The 21,892-nt window shown below is 38.5% G+C and overlaps 1 protein-coding gene across 2 annotated transcripts in view; it reads right to left on the bottom strand.

Annotated features, from left to right (window-relative positions):
- Window positions 1-21,892, bottom strand: part of kcnh5b (potassium voltage-gated channel, subfamily H (eag-related), member 5b) — a 329,625-nt gene that overhangs the window by 259,085 nt on the left and 48,648 nt on the right. For both annotated transcript variants that reach the window (XM_069916256.1, XM_069916255.1), the window contains one exon: window positions 15,165-15,288. In XM_069916256.1, the coding sequence (XP_069772357.1) occupies window positions 15,165-15,288 (124 nt within the window). The remainder of the gene's footprint in view (window positions 1-15,164; window positions 15,289-21,892) is intronic.

Raw genomic sequence — 21,892 nt, 5'->3', positions numbered from 1 at the left:
CTGAATTGAAATCCTAGTTTTGAAACCATTAAGTCTGCTCTTCTGACTTCTCTAGTCATCACACTCCCTGCTTCCCTTTTCTGATCTCTCCTTCCTTCTTTCTTTTTTTAAACTATGTGCTGAGATACTGCCATGATGGTAACAATTTGTCCCCCTTTTAAGATGAATTCCAGAAGCTTTCTTAAAAAAGGCTTCTACTCATCGAATGTATAAATGACTGCATATTTCTGGTGAAAACTGCATCTACTGTATGGGCTGAATGTGCAATGTCACCTCATCTGTGGTCAACATGGCCTGTTTCCGCTCTGTAAATGGTTATATGGTTATGTGTTTTGAAGACAGCATATATGAACTTTAGAAGCAGTGTAAGGACATAAGAAATAGGAGCAGGAGTAGGCCATCTGGCCCGTCGATCTGATGTAGGCTCATTTCCAGCTATCTGCCTTTCTCCCCATCTTCCTTAAATCCCCTACTAGGTGAAAAAAAATCTATCCAACCTTGTCTTAAATATATTTACTGAGGTAACCTCAAATGCTTCAATGGCAGTGAATTCCACAGATTGACCATTGTTACAAGCCCAAAGGACCCCAAAACCCAGCAGCAATAGACATTCACCTAGACAAGTGTTTTTTTTTTAAAGTTATTTTTAATCAACTTTAAACATGAAAATAGAATCAAACTTTAACTTAACTCTATACTTAACTAACCCAAATGAACCCCCTTCTAATTCTAAGCGCATATGAATGTAATGTGTGTGTAAATTTAAGTTCTTTGGTTTACAGTTCAATCTCACTTCTCCTTCTTCCAAGTTCTCTGGTTGCAGGCAATTCTTATACTGTGCACAGAATTCAACATGTATAAAGTTCACCAGGCTTTGGTGCTCGAAAGGTAAATGTTTACCGCTCAGGAAGGTTCTTGTAGGGTTTGCAGAGAGAGATTTGTTGTTCCAGGATTTCCACAACTGAGGTACCACCATTAGTCACCTCAATGTCTCACTGATGAAACTTGCCCCATTAGGGTTTTCCAGATGGTAACCTCTTTCTTTCAGGCTATTACAGAGTTCCCCTCTGTTCCACTTATTCCAAGAGAAACATCCGACAGATAGCACTTCCAGCCATCCGCCACTCTGGAGCTTCTGTTTCCAACCAACTTCTTGGCTTGCACTGTTCAGCTGCTTTCAGTGTCACACACACTGGCTGAGTGAGAGAGCTTGTTAACTTCTCTCTCCCTCTCTCTCTCTCTCTCTCTCTCTCTCTTTCTCTTTCTCCAACTGAACTTCCAGCAAGCTCAAGTGACCCTCTCACTTGCAAAATCCCCCACCTTCTTCGGCAAACAACAGGAGTGTCCTTCTGCTCATGTTGTTGTGTTAGATAAACAAAACCCAGGGGTGACCTTCCTGTAAGCACTTTCCAGAAAGGGACTTGTAGCCAGCCTGTCTCCAGTTCCATTCATTTTATGTCCTCAGTTCAATTAGCACCTACTTGTGAAATGTGCTTACATTCTCCAGAGATCCTCAGTATTTCTTCAGACTTTCAAATAAGATGTTTTTTAAAATGTGTGTATGTATGTAACCTACTCTAAATCTTACCAAATTCTCCCCAAATGTTACCAAATTTTCTCAAATTATTAATCCATTGCACCATCCTCTAAGAAAATTCACCACCCTCTGGGGGAAAAAAATGGGGAAATATATCATGATCTGTTTGGTACATATACTAGGAAATTAATTTCCATCTGGAAATGTCTGCACATCAATATGAAGTTCTCTGGAGACAAGAAGCTGGGATGAGGAAATAACATCCTGGCAAAGCCTTGTAGAACAGAAGCTAATGCTGGCCAATTCTGATGGGGCCCAATATCATCTATTTCTTATTTGGAGTTGCTGAGAGGTCACAATGCGTCCACCAAGATACAGAAATTGGGAGCAGGAATTGGTCACGTCCCTTCCAGCCTGCTCTGCTATGCAATGTGCTCATGACTGATCATTCAGATTCTGCACCCTCTTCCACCATTGTTAACCACAGTTACTGTTGTATGAGGAAAGTAGATTTTAAAGAATCATGCTTCTCCTGGAGAGGGGGAAAAAAAAAAAAATTATTTAAATCTAATCTCAGGAAAGAAAAAAAATCCAGGGGGGTGAAATTATTGCTAGACTATGCCTTATGTTTGAATTGTTTTTTAAAAAAAACAATGAAAGTTAATGCAATAATTCAGAATACTGTACACTAAGTGTACAACTCATTTCCAAAGGTCATTGCTTTCTCGCTTTTCATTCCAGTTTACTTTGGACTTTCTTTTTTGAAACATTCACACCAACAGAAATGCTTTGCTGATTCCAATCAATTATTTTATGATAGCCATTTTATTTTTAGAAACCTACTCAAGTAAGATCAATGAAAGCACAGAGCAACTAAAATTGATTGCTAAAAGATCCTGCACACAGATTTAAAGAAAATGTAGTTAAACAATAAAAGTCTGCAGATACTGTGATTGTAGTTTTACACAAAAATGCTGGAGAAACTCAGCAAGTCGTGTATCATTCCTTATGTAGCAAAGATAAAGGCATTTCAGGCCTGAGCCCTTAATCAAGGTATGAGCAAAAAGCAGACAGACGCCTGAAAAAAGAAATGGAAGGGGAAGGGACAGGAGGTGGTGCACAGTCTCACAGGCAAGAGGTCATAGGCGGATATGGGTGGGAGGGTACAAGAGGAAAACAGCTGAGAAGCGATAGGAGAAAGGGGATAGCTCTCTGAATGGAGGGGAAAGGGGGTGAAGGGCTAGAGGAAAGGTCGCAGAGCAATGGGGGAAGAGAAGGAGTGGCCTTACAGAAACTGGAGAAGTTGATGTCAATGCCATCCAGTCAGAGGGCATCCAGATGGAATATTGCTCCTCCAATTTTCAGGTGGCCTCAGTTTGGCAGAGGACGAGGCCATGGACAGACGTGTCAGTGCAGGAGTGGGGAGCGGAACTTAAATGCTGGCCACTGAGACATTCCCACCAGTTCTGCGGACAGAGTGGGGGCTGCTCTTTCAATTTATGAGGGATCTCTCAAGATACAAACCTAGTTCAGAGTCAGGTTTATTATCAAGAATATATGTCACATAATTTGTTGTTGTGAGGCAACAACATTGTCCATTATATGTGCAAACTTACTATAAATTACAGTTCTACAAGCACAAGATTTAAAAAATAAATAGAGCAGAATAGAGAAAATAAGTAAGGCTGGGTCAAAAGATTCTTTCTCCATTCAGAAATCTGGTGGCAGAGGAGAAGATGCTGCTTTTGGACCATTATGTGTGCGCCTTCAAGCTCCTGTGCCTTCTTTCTGATGCTGGCAGTGAGAAAAGGGCAAGGCCTGGGTGGTGAGGGTCCTTGATGATAGGGGCCTCTTTCTTGAGACCCTGCCTCTTAGAAATGTTCTTAAAAGAGTAAAGACTAATACCAATGATTGTACTAGTTGAGTTTACAACCCTCTGTAGCCTTTTCCTGTCCTGTGCATTGGCACCTCCATACCAGACAGGCAGAATGCTCTCCAGGGTGCACCTGTAGAAATTTGCAAGTCTTTGGTGTGCAATGGAAGATTTAAACCATGTTTTTTTTAACTTTTGCAGCCTTTGCTTCTGCCAGGCTGAGAACCTGCTTGTGTTTTAGAATCAGCTGACATAAGCTAAATTCCACCGAGGGGCCAGAGCTGCTGTTATCTGACGAAAGGACATCTGTGTACCAAGAACATTTATTCTTCCTGCTTGTTTTGGTCACAGACTGTCAGAGGCCTAACCTTGATGCAAAATAAACCATTGTATTCAAAGTGATAAGCTGAAAATTATGTTATTCGATTGAAGCCTAGAATGCTAGCTTGCTCGCTTATCTTTCTTACTGTGCTGGGAATAGGTGCTTGGGTAAGCAGTTTTTGGATAATATAAGCCATGGTCCCGCTGCTGAAGTTTGAGACTCTCCGAGAGGTGGCAACATCTCTCAGCAAGAAGAAGAACTTCTAGAGTCCAGCCAACGTCCCGGTCGGGGGAGGTGGAGAAGCTGCTACCGGCACCCCAACAACCTACTACAAGTGTGCGGTCGTTGCCCCGCTTTGGCAGTTGGGATCAGTCCAGGCATTGATAAGTATAATTGGGAAGGGCTTGCATATTGTAGATAGATATCAGCTTTAGAATTTGTAATAAAGATTTGTATAAACTGAAGTGCTCTCAGCGTGTGTGTCTATTTTCTTTTGGTAGCTCAAACACTGTGACCAATCTAAAACGAACAAAGTGAGAGGTACAAGTTTACCCAGGACATGGTGACATAACAAATCTCCTCAAACTCCTAATGAAGTATAGCTGCTTGCAAGCCTTCTTTATTATTGTCTCAATGTGAAGGCCCCAGGATAGATCTTCAGAGATGTTGGCACCCAAAAATTTGAAGTTCATTACCCTCTACACTGTTGACCCTTTGATGTGTTCTCTTTTATGGAACTATGTATCCACCATATCCCACTCATATTTCCCACCCATATTAACCTGTGACCTCTTTCCTGATATCCAGAACTCCTTCCCCTCTCCCTTCTTCCACCCCCCCCCCACCTTTTTATTCAGGGGCTTGGCTGAATTTTGCTCATACATAAAGGACTCCTATTACAAGCTCCTGTTTCATTTAGTGAGAATCACTTTGTGCAGGCTGCAACCATTCACAGTTTTGACAACCTTTACAGACTGCATGGCACCATCTGGTCCAAACTATAAACAAAAATTGATGTTCTGGAAGAACAAAAGAAAAATGGTTGCTTATCCAGGAAAACAGATGGGACACTTACAGGGAGTCATGTAATTGGGACATTTAAAAAATTCAGTATTGACCAGCCAGCCATCTGAAAACACAGAAGTGGAGACACTTTGAGTGAAATGGACAATTCGGATGATTTTCTCTGTCTGGGGAATTATTGAATCACCATGACCATTGTAATGGTCATTTTGATTGACCCATATCTGGGTAAAGGTAACAGGAGAATTCCTCCATTGAATCATGAACATTGTGATGGTCATTTCAACTGGCCCATGCCTCAGATTGGAAACATCGTGAAAGTCACACATTTTTTTTCCCCTGCGTGAGCAAGAGGGGAGCTATGGCAACCATTTGTATGAAAGGGCAGAGAAGCAACTCGACAAGGATTCATGAACTTTTGGCATTCTGATCACTCATTCGCTCTCTCCCCTCCTTCATAATTACTTCTGAGCATCAGTTTAAAAGTCATATAACCATTTACAGAGCGGAAACAGGCCATGTCGGCCTTTCGAGTCCGCACCGGTTTGAAGCCAAGTGGATTGTCAGTAAGAACTGGAAAAACTGTCGGTCAGCAACTTCTTGATGGTGGCAATGTGGAATGGCCATCTGTGCCTTCTTCATCTTCCTTTAGGCCCACTATCTTTAAGTTGTTTTGGCTACTATAATTTTCCAAAATATCAATTTTCTGAGCTAACAACTCTTGTGACTAACTTTTTTATCACTTTCTTCCAATTTTCTTCTTAAGTCATTCACTTCCATTTCTACAGCCATTTCTCGTTCTTTCACATTCTCTACTCTTTTCCAACACAAGATTTCTAAGACTGAACTTTTGGAATGACTTTCCAGAATTGTGCCGAAGCTGTAATGGTGTGGGTATTCCACACATGTTAGTATATTCGTGCACAGTTTGGGTAGATTTAAGTAAGATGTTATATTATTATTCATTATTAATAAATATATTGTTTTAAGTATAACACTGTCTTGGTGAATTTCTACTGCTGTTGGTCTGCAACATAACACCCTGACCTGAAATATTGATTACCACATACTTCCTATAGATGCTGCGTGACCGGCTGACTTTCTCTACCACTTTTTTGTATTGCACTACCATCACAGTACCTGCAGACTTCACTATTTAACTACCATTACTCCCAAGTCTTTTCATTCTATTACACTCTCCATGGCTCAGGGCAAGTCGTTCCTCTAGTTTAACCAACAAATTGAAAAGCCTGCACTCATCTAAGCTCAATTTCATCCGCCTTTCCTCAGTCCATTTTCCCCAGTTCATCTGAATCCTCTTCTAATTTTAGACAAACTTCTTCATTTTCCACTCTACCCCCAATTTTGATCTTTTGCAAATTTACTAACCATACTATCTTCATTTCCATCAGTCATTAATGTAGCCGACAAACAACAGTAGACCCAATACCAATCCCTAAGGCACAGCACTAATCACAGGCCTCCAAAATGGATAACAACATTTCACTGCTACTCTCGGTCTCCTACCATGAAGCCAATTCTCCATCAAGTTGACAAGCTCTGGGGGAGTCACATGATGGAGTAGTGGCCGGACGGTGAACTCCAGCCCTCTCCAGAAAAGTCGGAAAACACAAAGGCACAAAAATAAAAATTAAAGAAAAGTGAGTATAGAGGTGGAAAGAAGATGGCGACGATAAAAGAAAAATCGAAATCAACGGTAAGAAGAGAGGAAGAGAAGACAACGGAAGAAGAAGGAGAAGGCCTTACCTGTTCGAAGAGGCCCGCGGTGGAGAGAGAAACCCACTCCCTCAGGTCGGTAGAAAGTGGACTACAAAAATGGCTCGCTGAGCCGAGTAAAAGTGCGCAACCACGCATGCGCGACTCCTCGCGCATGCGCGATGCGCATGCAAAAGAACACACCGACGGGAGTGGTGACCAGCTGGGGAGTCGATCTCCACAGCCGGCAACGACAGCTGCAGAACACCTGCAGCAAGAGGAGAACATAGAAGACAACGAAAACAAGAAAGAAGAGAAGAAAAGGGCAACAAAGAAACAACAGATGGCCAACCCAGAGGAAGAAGAAGAGGAAGAGGAAGAGTACAGTGAAATAGAAGAAGAAGGGAAAGGCAAGATAAAGGATATACTTTCTCTTATCAAAAATACATGGAGTCATTTAAAGAATGGCAAGTGCAAGAATTTAATGATTTAAGAAGAAGAATAAACAACACAGAAGAGAAAATGAATAAAATAGATATGACCTTAACAGAAATGGGAAAGAGAATGGACAAGATGGAAGAGTGGGAAGCAGCAGTAGAAATGGAGGTAGAGGACTTAAAAAAGAAATTAGAGGAATTTAATAAAAACGTTATAGAGACACAAGAACTGTTAGCTCAGAAAATAGATATAATGGAAAATCATAACAGAAGAAATAACATAAAGATAGTGGGCCTTAAGGAAGATGAAGAAGGCAAGAATATGAGAGAGTTTATAAAAGATTGGATCCCCAGGATCCTAGGATGTCCAGAACTACAGCAAGAAATGGAAATAGAAAGGGCCTTTAAACCCCAACCACAACAAAGGCCAAGATCTATTTTAGTAAAATTCCTAAGATATACTACAAGTGAAAAGGTACTGGAGAAGACAATGGAAAAAGTAAGAGAGGGCAACAAGCCACTGGAATACAAAGGGCAAAAAATCTTCATTTATCCAGATATAAGTTTTGAACTCCTGAAGAAGAGAAAGGAGTTCAATACAGCAAAGGCGATTTTATGGAAGAAAGGGTATAAATTTATACTAAAGCATCCAGCGGTATTGAAAATATTTATTCCAGGACAACAAAACAGACTATTCTCGGATCCAGAGGAAGCACGAAAATTTGCAGAACAATTACAAAATAGACTGAGGGATGAAGACGTGTAACGAGAGTACAAAAGACTGAGAACTAAAAAGACACATAAGTTTTGAACTCCTGAAGAAGAGAAAGGAGTTCAATACATCGAAAACGATCTTATGGAAAAAAAAACTATTCTCGGATTAGAGGAAGCAAGGAAATTTGCAGAAACACTACAAAACAACCAGAGAGATGAAGATATGTAATAAGAGTAAAAATGACCACGATTTATATGCATGTGTGTATATGTATAATGTGCATACATGAATGTATCTGTATTTAGAGGAAAATATAGATAGTATAGACAAGAATTAATAAGGGAAGGAAATGGAATAGAGGGAATAAGGAGGGAACTAAAAGAGTGACCTTTGTTACATATGAAAAGTGAAATCTTTTCTGGGGGGGGCTGGGTGGGGAGGAGTTGCGGTCACTGCAAAATCAGCTGACGCTTGCGAGTGAATTCGCAAATCCAAATGGAGAGGGGAGATGTGGTTGTCCGACAAGGGATAAAGGACAACTCAGGAGGGGAAGGGGAGATTGGGGCTAAAGAAGTTTTAAATAGGAGAATATGGAAAATGTTTGATGTTTTAGGAATGTTGTCTTATAAAGGGTTCAAAACAAGAAAACAGAAATGGATAAGAAGGAAAGTTAATGATGGAGAAACAGAAAGGGAAGATAAACAAAGTATAAAATGGCTACGTTGAACTATATGACTTTAAATATTAATGGAATACATAACCAAATTAAAAGGAAGAAACTGCTAAATTTACTGAAAAAAGAAAAAATAGATATAGCATTTGTGCAAGAAACACATTTAACTGAATTGGAGCACAAGAAATTAAAGAGAGATTGGATAGGACACGTAACAGCAGCATCGTATAATTCAAAAGCAAGAGGAGTAGCTATATTAATTAGTAAAAATGTGCCATTTAAAATAGAAGAGGAAATAATAGATCCAGCAGGGAGATATGTAATGATAAAATGTCAGGTATATTCGGAGTTTTGGAATCTACTCAATGTATATTCACCTAACGAAGAAGATCAAAAGTTTATGCAAGATATCTTTTTGAAGGTAGCAGATACGCAAGGGAACATATTAATAGGAGGGGATTTCAACCTGAATTTGGATTCAAATATGGACAAAATTGGGAAAAAAATTAAAAGAAAGAACAAAGTAACCAAATTTATAATTAAATCGATGGAAGAAATGCAACTTTTGGATATATGGAGGAAACAACACCCAAAGGAAAAGGAATATTCATATTACTCGGCCAGACATAAAACATACTCAAGAATAGACCTATTTTTGTTATCAGTTCGTATGCAAGATAGAGTAAGAAAAACAGAATATAAAGCTAGAATACTATCGGACCATTCACCCTTAATATTGACAGTAAAGCTAGAGGACATCCCTCCAAGAATGTATAGATGGAGATTAAACCCCATGTTACTTAAAAGGCAGGATTTTAGAGAATTTATTGAAAAACAAATAAAAATGTATTTTGAAATAAATACGGAATCAGTGGAAGATAAGTTTATACTATGGGATGCAATGAAAGCATTCATTAGAGGGCAAATAATAAGTTATGTAACCAAGATGAAGAAGGACTATAATCAGGAAACAGAGCAGTTGGAAAGGGAAATAGTAAATATAGAAAAAGAATTAGCAATGAAGGAAGATACAACTAAAAGAAGAGAATTGGCGGATAAAAAAATAAAATATGAAACACTACAAACATATAAGGTGGAGAAGAATATAATGAAGACAAAACAGAAATATTATGAACTAGGTGAAAAAATGCACAAAATCCTAGCATGGCAGCTTAAGACAGAACAAGCTAAGAAAATGGTTTTGGCATCAAGGAAAAAAGACAAACAAATTACATATAATCCAAAAGAAATTAAGGAAAACTTTAGAGAATTCTATGAACAATTATACCAAACTGAAAACAAAGGGAAAGAAGGGAAAATAGATGAGTTTCTGACTAAAATTGAACTACCAAAACTACAAATAGAGGAACAAAATAAATTAACAGAGCCATTTGGAATAGTAGAAATACAAGAGATAATAAAAAAATTACCAAATAATAAGACACCAGGAGAGGATGGTTTCCCAATAGAATTCTACAAAACATTTAAAGACGTATTAATTCCGCCCCTCCTGGAAGTAATCAACCAGATTGATAAAACACAAAGCTTACCAGATTCATGTAAAACAGCAATAATTACAGTAATACTAAAGCAAGGGAAAGATCCACTCTCACCAGCGTCATATAGACCAATATCTTTACTTAACACAGATTATAAGATAATAGCTAAACTATTAGCAAACATATTAGCAGAGTATGTACCGAAAATGGTAAATTTAGACCAAACTGGATTTATCAAAAAAGACGCACAACAGACAATATTTGTAAATTTATTAACTTAATTCATGCAGTAGAAGGGAATAAAGCACCTACAGTAGCAGTTGCTTTAGACGCAGAGAAGGCCTTTGACAGAGTAGAATGGAATTATTTGTTCAAAGTATTGCAAAAATTCAGTTTACCGGAGAAGTATATTAATTGGATTAAAGCATTATATAAGGGACCGTTAGCGAAAGTGACAGTAAATGGACATGTATCAAAGCAATTTAACTTAAGCAGGTCAACACGGCAGGGATGCCCACTATCACCTTTATTGTTTGCGTTAGCTATAGAACCACTAGCAGAATTGATAAGAACAGATAATAATATAAAAGGAATAAAAATAAAAGACAAGGAATATAAAATCAGTCTATTTGCGGATGATGTTATAGTGTACTTAACAGAACCAGAACTATCAATAAAAGAATTATATAAGAAATTGAAGGAATATGGAGAAGTGTCGGGTTACAAGATCAACGTAAATAAAAGTGAAGCAATGCCTATGAATAATGCGGATTTCTCAAAATTTAAGAAGGAATCACCATTTAGATGGCAAATGCAAGCAATAAGATGCCTAGGTGTACAAATAAACAAAAATCTCGGCCAACTATATAAACTCAATTATTATCCACTAATGAAAAAATTACAGGACGATTTAGAGCATTGGAAAGATTTACCACTAACACTAATAGGAAGGATAAACTATTAAAATGAACATTTTTCCAAGGATATTATACTTATTTCAGGCATTGCCAATACAACTGACAGAGAAATTCTTCAAGGAGTTAAAGAAAATAATAAGGAAATTTTTATGGAGAGGGGAGAAACCGAGGATAGCACTATATAAATTAACAGAATGGTATAAACGAGGAGGCTTACAACTGCCAAACTTTAAAAATTATTATAGAGCCGCACAATTAAGATACCTATCAGATTTTTATCAAACAAGGGAAAAGCCAGATTGGACGAGATTAGAATTAGATAAAATAGGGGAAAAGATACCTGAACACATATTATATAAATGGGATGAAAAATTGGTACAACATAGAAGTTCTCCAGTATTACATCATCTACTCAATATTTGAAAGAAGATCCATGTAGAAAGAAATAAAACAAACTATCAATTATCAAAACTAATATTGACGCAAAACAAGTTACTCCCTTTTACAATAGATAACCTTTCCTTTAGAGAATGGGAAAAAAAGGGATTAAAAGAATAGAAAATTGTTTTTCAGGAAATAGATTCTTATCCTTTGAACAAATGAAAGATAAGTACAATATAACTCAAGATACAGCGCTGGCATATTACCAATTGAGATCCTACTTGAAGGATAAATTAGGAAGCAGTTTGAGTTTGCCAGAGGGAAGTAACCTTGAATATGTGATTACAGATACAATGATAATCAAAAGATTTATAACAAATATGTATATTAAACTGCAAGAAAAGGAGAATGAGGAAACAAATGATAAAACTAAACAAAAATGGGAACAAGATTTAAATATAAAGATAAAAAAGGAAACATGGGAGAAGTTATGCTCCGGAACGATGAGAAATACAATAAATACGAGGTTACGTATGATACAATATAACTGGATACACAGGCTATACATTACACCTCAAAAGTTAAATAAATGGGACCCAACAGTATCTGATAGATGTTTTCGATGTAAAAAAGAAATGGGAACAACAATTCATGCAATCTGGACATGTGAGAAAGTAAAAAAATTTTGGGAAGATCTAAATCAGATATTAAATAAAATAACAGAAAACAATATACCAAAGAATCCAGAGATCTTCCTCCTAAGTAACATAAAAAACAAAGAATTTGGAATTGATTTGGAGGATGCACAAAAAAAATTTGTTAAAATAGCTCTAGCCGTAGCAAAAAAATGCATTATGTCAACCTGGAAATTGGAAGATAATTTGAAAATACAACAATGGTATATAGAAATGAATAAATGTATTCCATTAGAAAAAATAACATATAGTTTAAGAAATAATATTGAAATATTCAAACAAATATGGGAGCCTTACATTAAATACAATAGCGAAAACCTACCGGGGACAATCATTACCTAAGTTAACGGAAGGAAAAGGAAATGAAAAGAATGGAATCAGTAGAATTTCTGGTGTATTTTTATTGAATGACAACATTGTCTGACTGGTTTAATGTATCCTAGATTGTATACCTTAAATGGATGGGAGGGGGGAGGTAGGGAGGGTGGGATGGGAGGAGGGAGGTGGGGGGAGAAAATGGCACTGTATATGTGTGAAAAGGAAAAAGTGTGTACCATGGTTAATGTGATTTATGGTGTGAAAAATTAAAAAATTTAAAAAAAGTTGACAAACTCTCCCTGGATCCCAAACATTCTGATCTTGGCGACCAGCCAGCCATGATGGACCTTGTCAAAGGCCTTACCAAAGTCCATGTAGACAATATCTACCACTCTACCCTCATCCTTTTTCATCGCATGAAAAGATGTTTCAACAAAATAAAAACAGTCAATATTATGTTATTTTGAGTCATTATGTGTTTTTCATACGTTCAGAGATCAGAGAAGAATAACAAGTTGGAACATAATGGCCTTCAGATTAACATTGCCATTACTGTGAAATTTAGATTTCAAAAGGTGAAAGCAAAACAAAGTGCAGTGCAAGCAAGCTTCTGCTTTTATTTATTGAATAATGGGATGAAAATTGAACCCATTCTTTAAAGCAGAGGTGATCCATCCTACTAAAATTCCGCATACATTGTGAAAATTAAAGTAGCTACTGCCAGTATTTGCATAATTAAGGCTTGAGGTAGCATTGATGTGGGAAGAGATCAGCTGTGGAAGCATATTACAAAGTTGGAGTTGAACATTCTGAGTGATCATTGAGATATTCATGCCTGAACCCATTGTTTGAATCCAATTGAAGAATTGGATAGAAAACCACCTTCTAACATTTACATGCAGTTCATCCGCAGAGATTGCCAGTTTCTCAATGTTTGCTTGATAACTCAATGCAGTCTTTTCTGCTGAACAGCATATTATTTGTGGAATTATTTTCCAATCCATATTGCATGTATTTTCTTGCATTTGCATTACATTTCTTTGTTGTTGGCCACCGAACATTTCTGACGTGGATCGGTTCTGGATAGCCCTGAATTGCTGCAGATCTATAATGACTTTTCGAGAGTTATTTTGTTAATTTGGCTCCCTCAGGACTGGCAGATTTTCTGGCTCATTCCAACAAATGGCTATTTAAGAGAAACACAAGAATCGATGCTGAAATAATGAGTGAACAAAGAGAAACTGGTAGGACTCAGCAGGTCGGGCAGCATCCAATGATACATATGGTCAGTCAGTCTTTCGGGTTGGGAGTCCTACCACTTAAAGCAATAAAAATGTGGTCCAAGAGCCAAAGAGCAGTTAAAGTACAGGGGTGTAGAAGTGTGAGAGACCTTCTGAGAATTCCCAACAGAAGGAGGAGAAAAACCTGTGTGGTGGAACACGGTATTGGAGTCATTGTACTGGTTGGTCCACCCCTGATACTGTAACTCCTCCCCCTTATGATTCCTAATAAAGGCGGTATCACCCAATCCCCTCCTGCAGTACTGCCTTGGAATCGGGCCAACAGCATTAAGAGATGACTGTATGATTAAAGCTTATTAATCTCGACTTCTGGTCTGTCTGGTCTAATTGATAATGTTACAACTTCTTCAACATAGACTTCAGAATTCTCAGTGGATAAGAACATAAGAAATACAGATGCTGGATTCTTGTAAAAAAAAGATAAAATGGAGGGGTTCAGTGGGCCTGGCAACATCCATAGAAAGAAATGATCAGTCAGTATTTGATTTCCTATTTTAAAAAAATTTACAGTCATGTTATAAATTTCCTAGTGAACCAGGCAAATTTGAATGCAGCTTGGGAAACAGGACCCATTGAATGCAAAAGACACCCGAGAGTCAGGGGCCTGGAGAATTTAAAAGGAGACCAGGAAACAGGGCCTGATGAGCTTAAATGAAATGTGGGAAAGGGGTTTGTTAAAGGGACTGTGAGAAATGGGGCCCAAAGGTGTTAAAGGGACTGTGAGAAATGGGGCCCAAAGGTGTTAAAGGGGCTGTGAGAAATGGGGCCCAAAGGTGTTAAAGGGGCTGTGAGAAATGGGGCCCAAAGGTGTTAAAGGGGCTGTGAGAAATGGGGCCCAAAGGTGTTAAAGAGGTTGTGAGAAATGGGGCCCAAAGGAGTTAAAGGGACTGTGAGAAATGGGGCCCAAAGGTGTTAAAGGGGCTGTGAGAAATGGGGCCCAAAGGTGTTAAAGGGACTGTGAGAAATGGGGCCCAAAGGTGTTAGAGGGGCTGTGAGAAATGGGGCCCAAAGGTGTTAAAGGGGCTGTGAGAAATGGGGCCCAAAGGTGTTAAAGGGACTGTGAGAAATGGGGCCCAAAGGTGTTAAAGGGGCTGTGAGAAATGGGGCCCAAAGGTGTTAAAGGGGCTGTGAGAAATGGGGCCCAAAGGTGTTAAAGGGGCTGTGAGAAATGGGGCCCAAAGGTGTTTAAGGGACTGTGAGAAATGGGGCCCAAAGGTGTTAAAGGGGCTGTGAGAAATGGGGCCCAAAGGTGTTAAAGGGGCTGTGAGAAATGGGGCCCAAAGGTGTTAAAGGGGCTGTGAGAAATGGGGCCCAAAGGAGTTAAAGGGACTGTGAGAAATGGGGCCCAAAGGTGTTAAAGGGGCTGTGAGAAATGGGGCCCAAAGGTGTTAAAGGGACTGTGAGAAATGGGGCCCAAAGGTGTTAAAGGGGCTGTGAGAAATGGGGCCCAAAGGTGTTAAAGGGGCTGTGAGAAATGGGGCCCAAAGGTGTTAAAGGGGCTGTGAGAAATGGGGCCCAAATGTTTTATGGGAAATGGTGCATCAATATGTTAAGAAGCAGTAGAGGGGAGATTAAAGGCTTCCTCAATGGTGCAGGACAAGTGAACTCTGGTTCGTCTGGTCCACAGTAATTTATTCTTTAGCTGGTAGCTCCCATCCAGCAATAAGGAGCAAGCTGAGCTAAATAATGCAAAGCATCATCCCAGTATTGAATGATTGTGCAATCACACCACAATAAAAATTAAATGTTTGGTTTACCTGCAGGTACTGCTTTTCTGCATTACTTCAGCCCGATGGTATCCCGACAATTTGCAAAATCCATCATTACTGTAGACCACTGGCCAGTCTACAATCTGAGCATTTCCAAGTAAAAAACTTGTTTCTATAAAGGTAAGCAAAGAATAACAAGTTAAAATAAGGCAGTATATTATGGCATTCATCAATGCATTTGATTGGCTATATTTAAAATGTTGAACTATTTAAATATTTATTTAAGCATTGCATAATTAATATAAACATAATCAATATGAACAAATGTAAAACATTAAGCTGGGAAGACTACAAAAGAGATTTACAAGGTTGTTACTGGTACAAGTGGGCTTGAGTTATAAGAAGAGATTGGTATGCTGGCGCTTTTTCCCTCCAATTTTATATACCTCTATGAGGTTACCTCCTATACTCCAGGGGGAAAAAAACCCCATTGTATCCACTCTCTCCTATAACTTTACCCCTGTTGTACAAGTAACATTCTTGTAGATCTATATTTAACTATTTTCAACTTACTAATAGCAAGTTACTCATAATTAGCACACAATACTCCTTTTGTGTCTTTCCTAACATCTTGTACGAGATCAGTGATTAACAATAGAACGTATACGGTTACGAAAAGTTTTTACTGGAGCACCATCCCGATAGCAGATCCTCACCAGTAAACAACATACAACCTATATACTCAGGTCCTATCAAGACAGGCAGCATGTGGGCTGGAATTGATCAACATCCATCTGCTCAAGAAATGCTCATAAGCTCGATGATCAGCAGATCATCTAGTAATAACTTTACACGAGATCAATCCTAAGAAAATCAAATGCTTTTTTCGAATAGTTGTTACCTCGGCACAGACAGTAGTAACACGGACTGTGGTTCATGTGCGCACTGATAGTAGGACTTAAAGCGTTTAACAGCTTCAGCTAAAGCAAAGATTTGCTTTACAATCAATGTTGAAATGTAGTAAACTTGGCAGCCAAATGGTGTTATGTTCATTTTTAGATCTGCTTTGCACCATGTCATCCAAAATTCTAAGCAGTCTCTTAATATAGCCTCCAAGATTTGATACATTTTCCACAATTTCTCTGGGGTTTTTTTTTCAAAATGATCCTTCCAGAAATGAACCTAATTCGTGGTTTCCTATTTGGTATTTCTTTCCTAAGTTGAATCTTTCAACGATTGTGTATCCCCCTGTTCCTTTATCCTTCGTGTCTTCTTGTCAAAGTGTAATCCTCTCCATACTGGATCCTATTTATCAATTACAAACCAATTCACTTAACTAATGTATGTAATCTTGTTGCAGACCGCCTCCATTTTGGCTATTTCCCCATGCTCTCTTAGCCAACAGCAGTTCACTTTTTACCTCTGCTCCTCTTAATAGCAACATTTTATCCTTACTGGGAGGCACAGAGGTACAACTAGTTCCTCACAGCTCCTGCAATCCAGCCTCAATCCTTACCTCCAGGACAGTCTGTGTGGAGTTTGCAAGTTCTCCCTGTGTGCTCCAATTTCCTCCCACATTTGTAAGTTGATGGGTTAATTGCCCACTGCAAATTGTCCCTAGTATGTAGATGGATGAAAGGATCTTAGGAATGTGGGAAGAATAAAATAGATCCATGTCAATTTAGAATAATGGGTAATTGTTGGTTGGTATGGACTCAATGGGCTGAATGGCCCGTTTCCATGCTGTCGATTTTCTGATTTCAAACTGAATCCAACCAGTCAATTCGTTCTGTAATTTGACCTATGATTCTGTTTCATTAATCAATTATGCACCTTAAAATTTTCCTAACACATTCTGTTTTTAAGATATAACCTATTTTTGTTATATTTTAAATCAACTTCAAGGTTACAAAACCATAAAGTGCAAAATGTCATTGAATTTTTTTTTCTTCAATCGCACTTGGACTTCTTGGTGCAGTCAGTGATGAGGAGTGTAGAAGGTATTGAAAATGAACTTGACTCAACAGATTATATTGTAGAATTAGAATCATTCAGGTTGACATGTCATTCAGGCAGAAAACATTGGTAGAAGTTGCCCTTTGGCCACCAAATAGTTCTGTAACATGGGCACATTAACTTGGAAAGTCAAAGTGATATATCACAATCTTGTGGAGGACATCAATATACATGTTGTCATTTGTACATTATCGTCGATGAAGACCACGACACCATTAAGATGATTGTGGTGGTAGTGAGACTAGTGCTTGATTTGGATTAAAATGATTATCATCATCAGCCTCACTCTCTCTTCCCAATTCCCAAATGGATCCAATGGCAGGACAAAAGTTGAGACAGCTGGAGATGGGACGTTCTATGAGTCTTGTCATGCTTTTTGCGTTCCACAACACTTGGACCTTCCATTGGTCTTGTCTGCTCAGTCCACCGGAGTCTGTCTTCACCCATTAGGATAGACAACGCCCTATCTCACCAAGGGCTCACTCAGTTTGTGTGCGGCTGCCATGCAGTAGGCCCGCACACTCCTAGTCACCTCAAGCCCAGAGCCACAAGACGCACTGGCCCAGCCTGCTGCATCACCTGCATCCAGCGGTTGCAGACAGGGGCAGGAAGCAAGTACAGCCCAGGGGAGGGGGGGCAGCGGTACTGAAGCAGGGAAGACCTCCGCCAGCAGCTCCAGGTCCCAGAACAGAAGCAGGGCACTGGCCACACAGATACACTGAACAAATCTAATTAGAATAATATGATAAAGAACAATTTCACAGAATATGAGATAGTTTTCTAATTCAAAATGTTTTGGATCTCCTTTTGTTCATTATAAAGTGACCTTTAGGGAAGAGTAACTGTAATGTTATAGAATTAGCTTCCATCTTCTCCTTTTTAAAATATTTTTATTGATATTTTACAATAAAAAAATTGAACAATACAATTACAAAGGGTGCTACAAGATCAGAAAAAAGTTATATTAATGGTCATAAGTACAAGTTCCAAAGCATACTCAAGACACTAAAATATTACATAACAAAAAAGAAATAAATTTCAAAACCCATTCCCCCAAACAAGGTTGAAGATTAACATTAATAAATCTAGGTGTCACAGTCTTAGAGAAGGATAACATAATGCCAAGATTCAAGTTTAACACTAAATCTTAATATTATGGTGGTAGTCCAAGAACGAACCCCATATCACTTGAAATTTAATATTTGAGCTATTAACACATATCTAATTTTTTTTCCAAGTTTAAACAAGACATAATATCCCTTAGCCACTGCTCATGTGTAGGTGGAGTATTTCTTTCCTTTAATCAAAATTGCTCATCTGGCCACTAATGAAATAAAAGATAAAATGCAGCATTTAATTGAAATTAGTTAACACGTCATCTTCTCAGAATGTTTAAGGAAGAGCAATTAAAGGGCAAGGTTCCAATTTTAAATTTAAAATTGTCGATAACGTTTGAAAACCTTCCTTCCAAAATGTTTCTAAGCTAGGGCAGGTCCAAAACATATAAATTAAAGGAAGCATCAGCTTTACTGGGGATTTATGACCAAATAAAAATGAGACCATTTTAGTTTAGACATATGTGCTCCGTGAACCACTTTAAACTGCAGCTGACAATGCTGTGAAAAAAGGGACGTAGTGTTAATTAGTTTAAAATTAGAGTTCCAAAAGACAGTGAGCGAGTGCAGAAGTTTTTTTAAGGGATTGACGGAAAGGGTTTTCAACATAAACGTATCCCTATACGTAGATCATCTTTTGCTTTATATATCTAATCCAGATACTTCTTTACCATTCACACTATCTTTGCTATCTCAATTTAGTCAGTTTTAGGATACAAGTTGAATCTGCATAAGAGTGCATTTTTACCTTTAAATGCTCCTTCAACAAATTTTCCTTAAGATTGTGAGAGATCAATTTACTTAGCTTGATACTACAATTACAAAGAGTGATAAACATCATTTTAAGGAAAATTTTTCAACTTTATTTAAACATGTTAAATTATCCTTTATCCATTTCTATGATTGGTCGTATTAATTCTATTAAAATTAACATTTTACCTAAATTTCTGTACCTTTTCGAATCACAACCAATTTTTATTCCTAATTTTTTTTATTCACTTGATTCTCTTTCTTCTAGGAAAGTGCCCCCTCTTGAATAAAGTTGATCTGCAAAAATCTAAAAGGAATGGTGGTTTGGTGTTCCTAACTTTAGATTTAATGACATAACTTGATTTTTTTTAAATTACAATTTGATAACTGAATTGATCACCCCACAGAGGGAGAAATGGAATTAAATTTTACTATGAATATTTCCATGTTGGCAATTCTTGGGTCTTTTTTATACAAACTAACTGACAACCCAATCTTTAAACATAGTTTGAGAATATGAGTACAATTTAAAGGGTTTTTTTTTAATTTCAGAGCTTTTTTCTTGCTTGCCCTATTATATCCAATCAACTCTTTCATCCTTCTTTGGAAGACTCTGCCTTCAAGGATTGGCACAGATTGGGTATTAAATGTTTTAAAGTCCTTTTTATTGACAACAATTTTGCATCTTTTGAACAATTGGTTGTAAAAATTCAATTGATCTAAAGCTCTAATTTTTAGATATTTACAAATCAGACATTTTGTTCAATCTCAAATTCTTGATTTTCCTGGGACTCCCGAGGCAAATATTCTTGATACTTTTTTTTTGTTCTGTAACCTCCTTAAACATTTAATATCTCTTATTTATGACAAGTTGGCTGATTTAAGACAGGTCCCATTAATTAAAATCAAGAATGCCTGGGAGTAGGATTATAACCTTTCACTGCCCATTGAGGTTTGGAACGCTACCATCTTTTATAATGCTATAGATTCTGGAATGGTTCCTGCAAACTGTAGAGCAACAAAGCTGACTTCTCTATTTGAGATAGGAGGAAGAACGAAAGAAGAAAATTGTGAGCCTAACATCAGTAGTAGAGAAAAGCTGAAATCTGTGTGAGAAACAGTAATTAGGTGTGCAGCAGAGAATTATGAAAAAGAAATCATGTTTAACTTATCTTTCAGATTTAAAGATATGACACATGAAATAGTTTGGCGGTTGCACATGGACATGGTGCAAATTAAAACTCTGATCATCTACATTTCAATTGTTTGGAAATTCTGGAGGTTCAACGTTTGGCTCTGGGGCTCCCTTTAATCTGACCAAGGCCCCATTTCCTAAATGCCTTTTAAATTTACTAGGACCAAGTTTCCCCATGTTCCCTTTAAATTCTCCAGAGTCCTGGTTCCAGCATTCCCTTTAAACACTGGAAGATTTGTTGTACTACTGTGTAACTTCAACAAAGATTGAAATGAAATGATGTGAGCAATCACTGGAGCAATATTCAATAGACCAGAAACTGCCGGTCCAGCACCACTGAAGTTCCAACAGACCAGATTAATAGAGTTTTGTACTAGTAGAATTTTCAGTTGGCTTTTGATAAGGTCAACAAGGTTGGAGCACATAAAGTTGGCAGTAATGTTTGAGAATTGGGTAACAGAGAGAAAGCAGAGGGTGAAAGTAGAGAAGGCAACTGATGATTTAGATCCAGAGATCAGACTTCAGATTTTTTGTCAGAATGTATACATGATATCAAATGCAACCCTGAGATTCTTTTTCCTGTGGGCGAGGTAGAATTACTGCTTAATGGTGGTGCATCAAAATGTACTCAGCATTCATATGTAAACAAATAAAAAATGTAAACAAATTAACTCTGCATCACAGAGAGGGAAAAAAAATCAATAAAGTGCAAAAGTAAGAGTCCTTCAATGGGTCCCTGATTGAGTTTGTCACTGAGGAGTTGTGGCGATACAACCACTACCCTTGCCGCACTCCCACCAGCAGGGGGCAACCACTGTACTTGCAGGTAGGCAACCACTGTACTTACAGGTAGCCAACCTGGGAGGCTAGCCCCACCTGCCGGCTGTCAATCACCAGCCTGTTTAAAGACTCGAGCTGGCCCATTCAGGGGACAGTCAAACACATGTGGAGCCAGCAAAGGACAGTCAGACACATGTGGAGCCAGCAAAGATACTAAGACAAGTGTACAAGTTTAAGCTAATTAAAGGCTGTTGTACAGTCAGAATCATTCACATAGCAATGCTCACAATTTAATTAGCTTAAAATTAAAAGGACCATGGTTCCTCACCATCGAGAGGCTGGATATCAACCCTCAACATCCAGACGCGCCGTCATACTTCAAGATGTGGAAGCCTGCGCTCGAGGCGATTGTCCAGACACAGGCTGAGGTCATCAACACTAACCAGAAGAGACTCATGGTACTTCGCACCAAGCTGGGCCCATGCGCTTTCCAAGCTATCCAAGACTGCATGGATTTCAAACAAGCGATGGTCATTCTGGAAGGCATGAACCAGCCCCTGAAGAACATACTCTACGCCAAGTACCTGCTCAGCATCAGGGTACAGCAGCCAGATGAGACAGCAGATGCTTACCTGGGTGCACTGCAAGAACTAGCTCGCCTATGCATGAATGAACATGGGGAGGTGAGGTGACTCATCTGAGATGTCTGCGTGTGAGGGTTGCAGTCGCGGGCAACTGTTGGAGGAAAGTAATGCCTCCCTTACCAGGATCATGGAGGTGATCCACTCCCTAGAAGCTGCAGCTCAACATGTATAGGCCTCCAACCCCTGGTCTGGCAAAAGCTGAAAACAGCAGTTGCTGAGGGGCCCCACATGGAAGAGACTATCGCAGCAGCTAACGCAGTTCACCACTCTAAGTAC

The sequence above is a fragment of the Narcine bancroftii genome, chromosome 2 (genome assembly GCF_036971445.1).
Source record: "Narcine bancroftii isolate sNarBan1 chromosome 2, sNarBan1.hap1, whole genome shotgun sequence".
NCBI lineage: Eukaryota > Metazoa > Chordata > Chondrichthyes > Torpediniformes > Narcinidae > Narcine > Narcine bancroftii.
The sequence above is the reverse complement of the archived record's forward strand: the minus strand, read 5'-3'. Positions and strand labels throughout refer to the sequence as shown.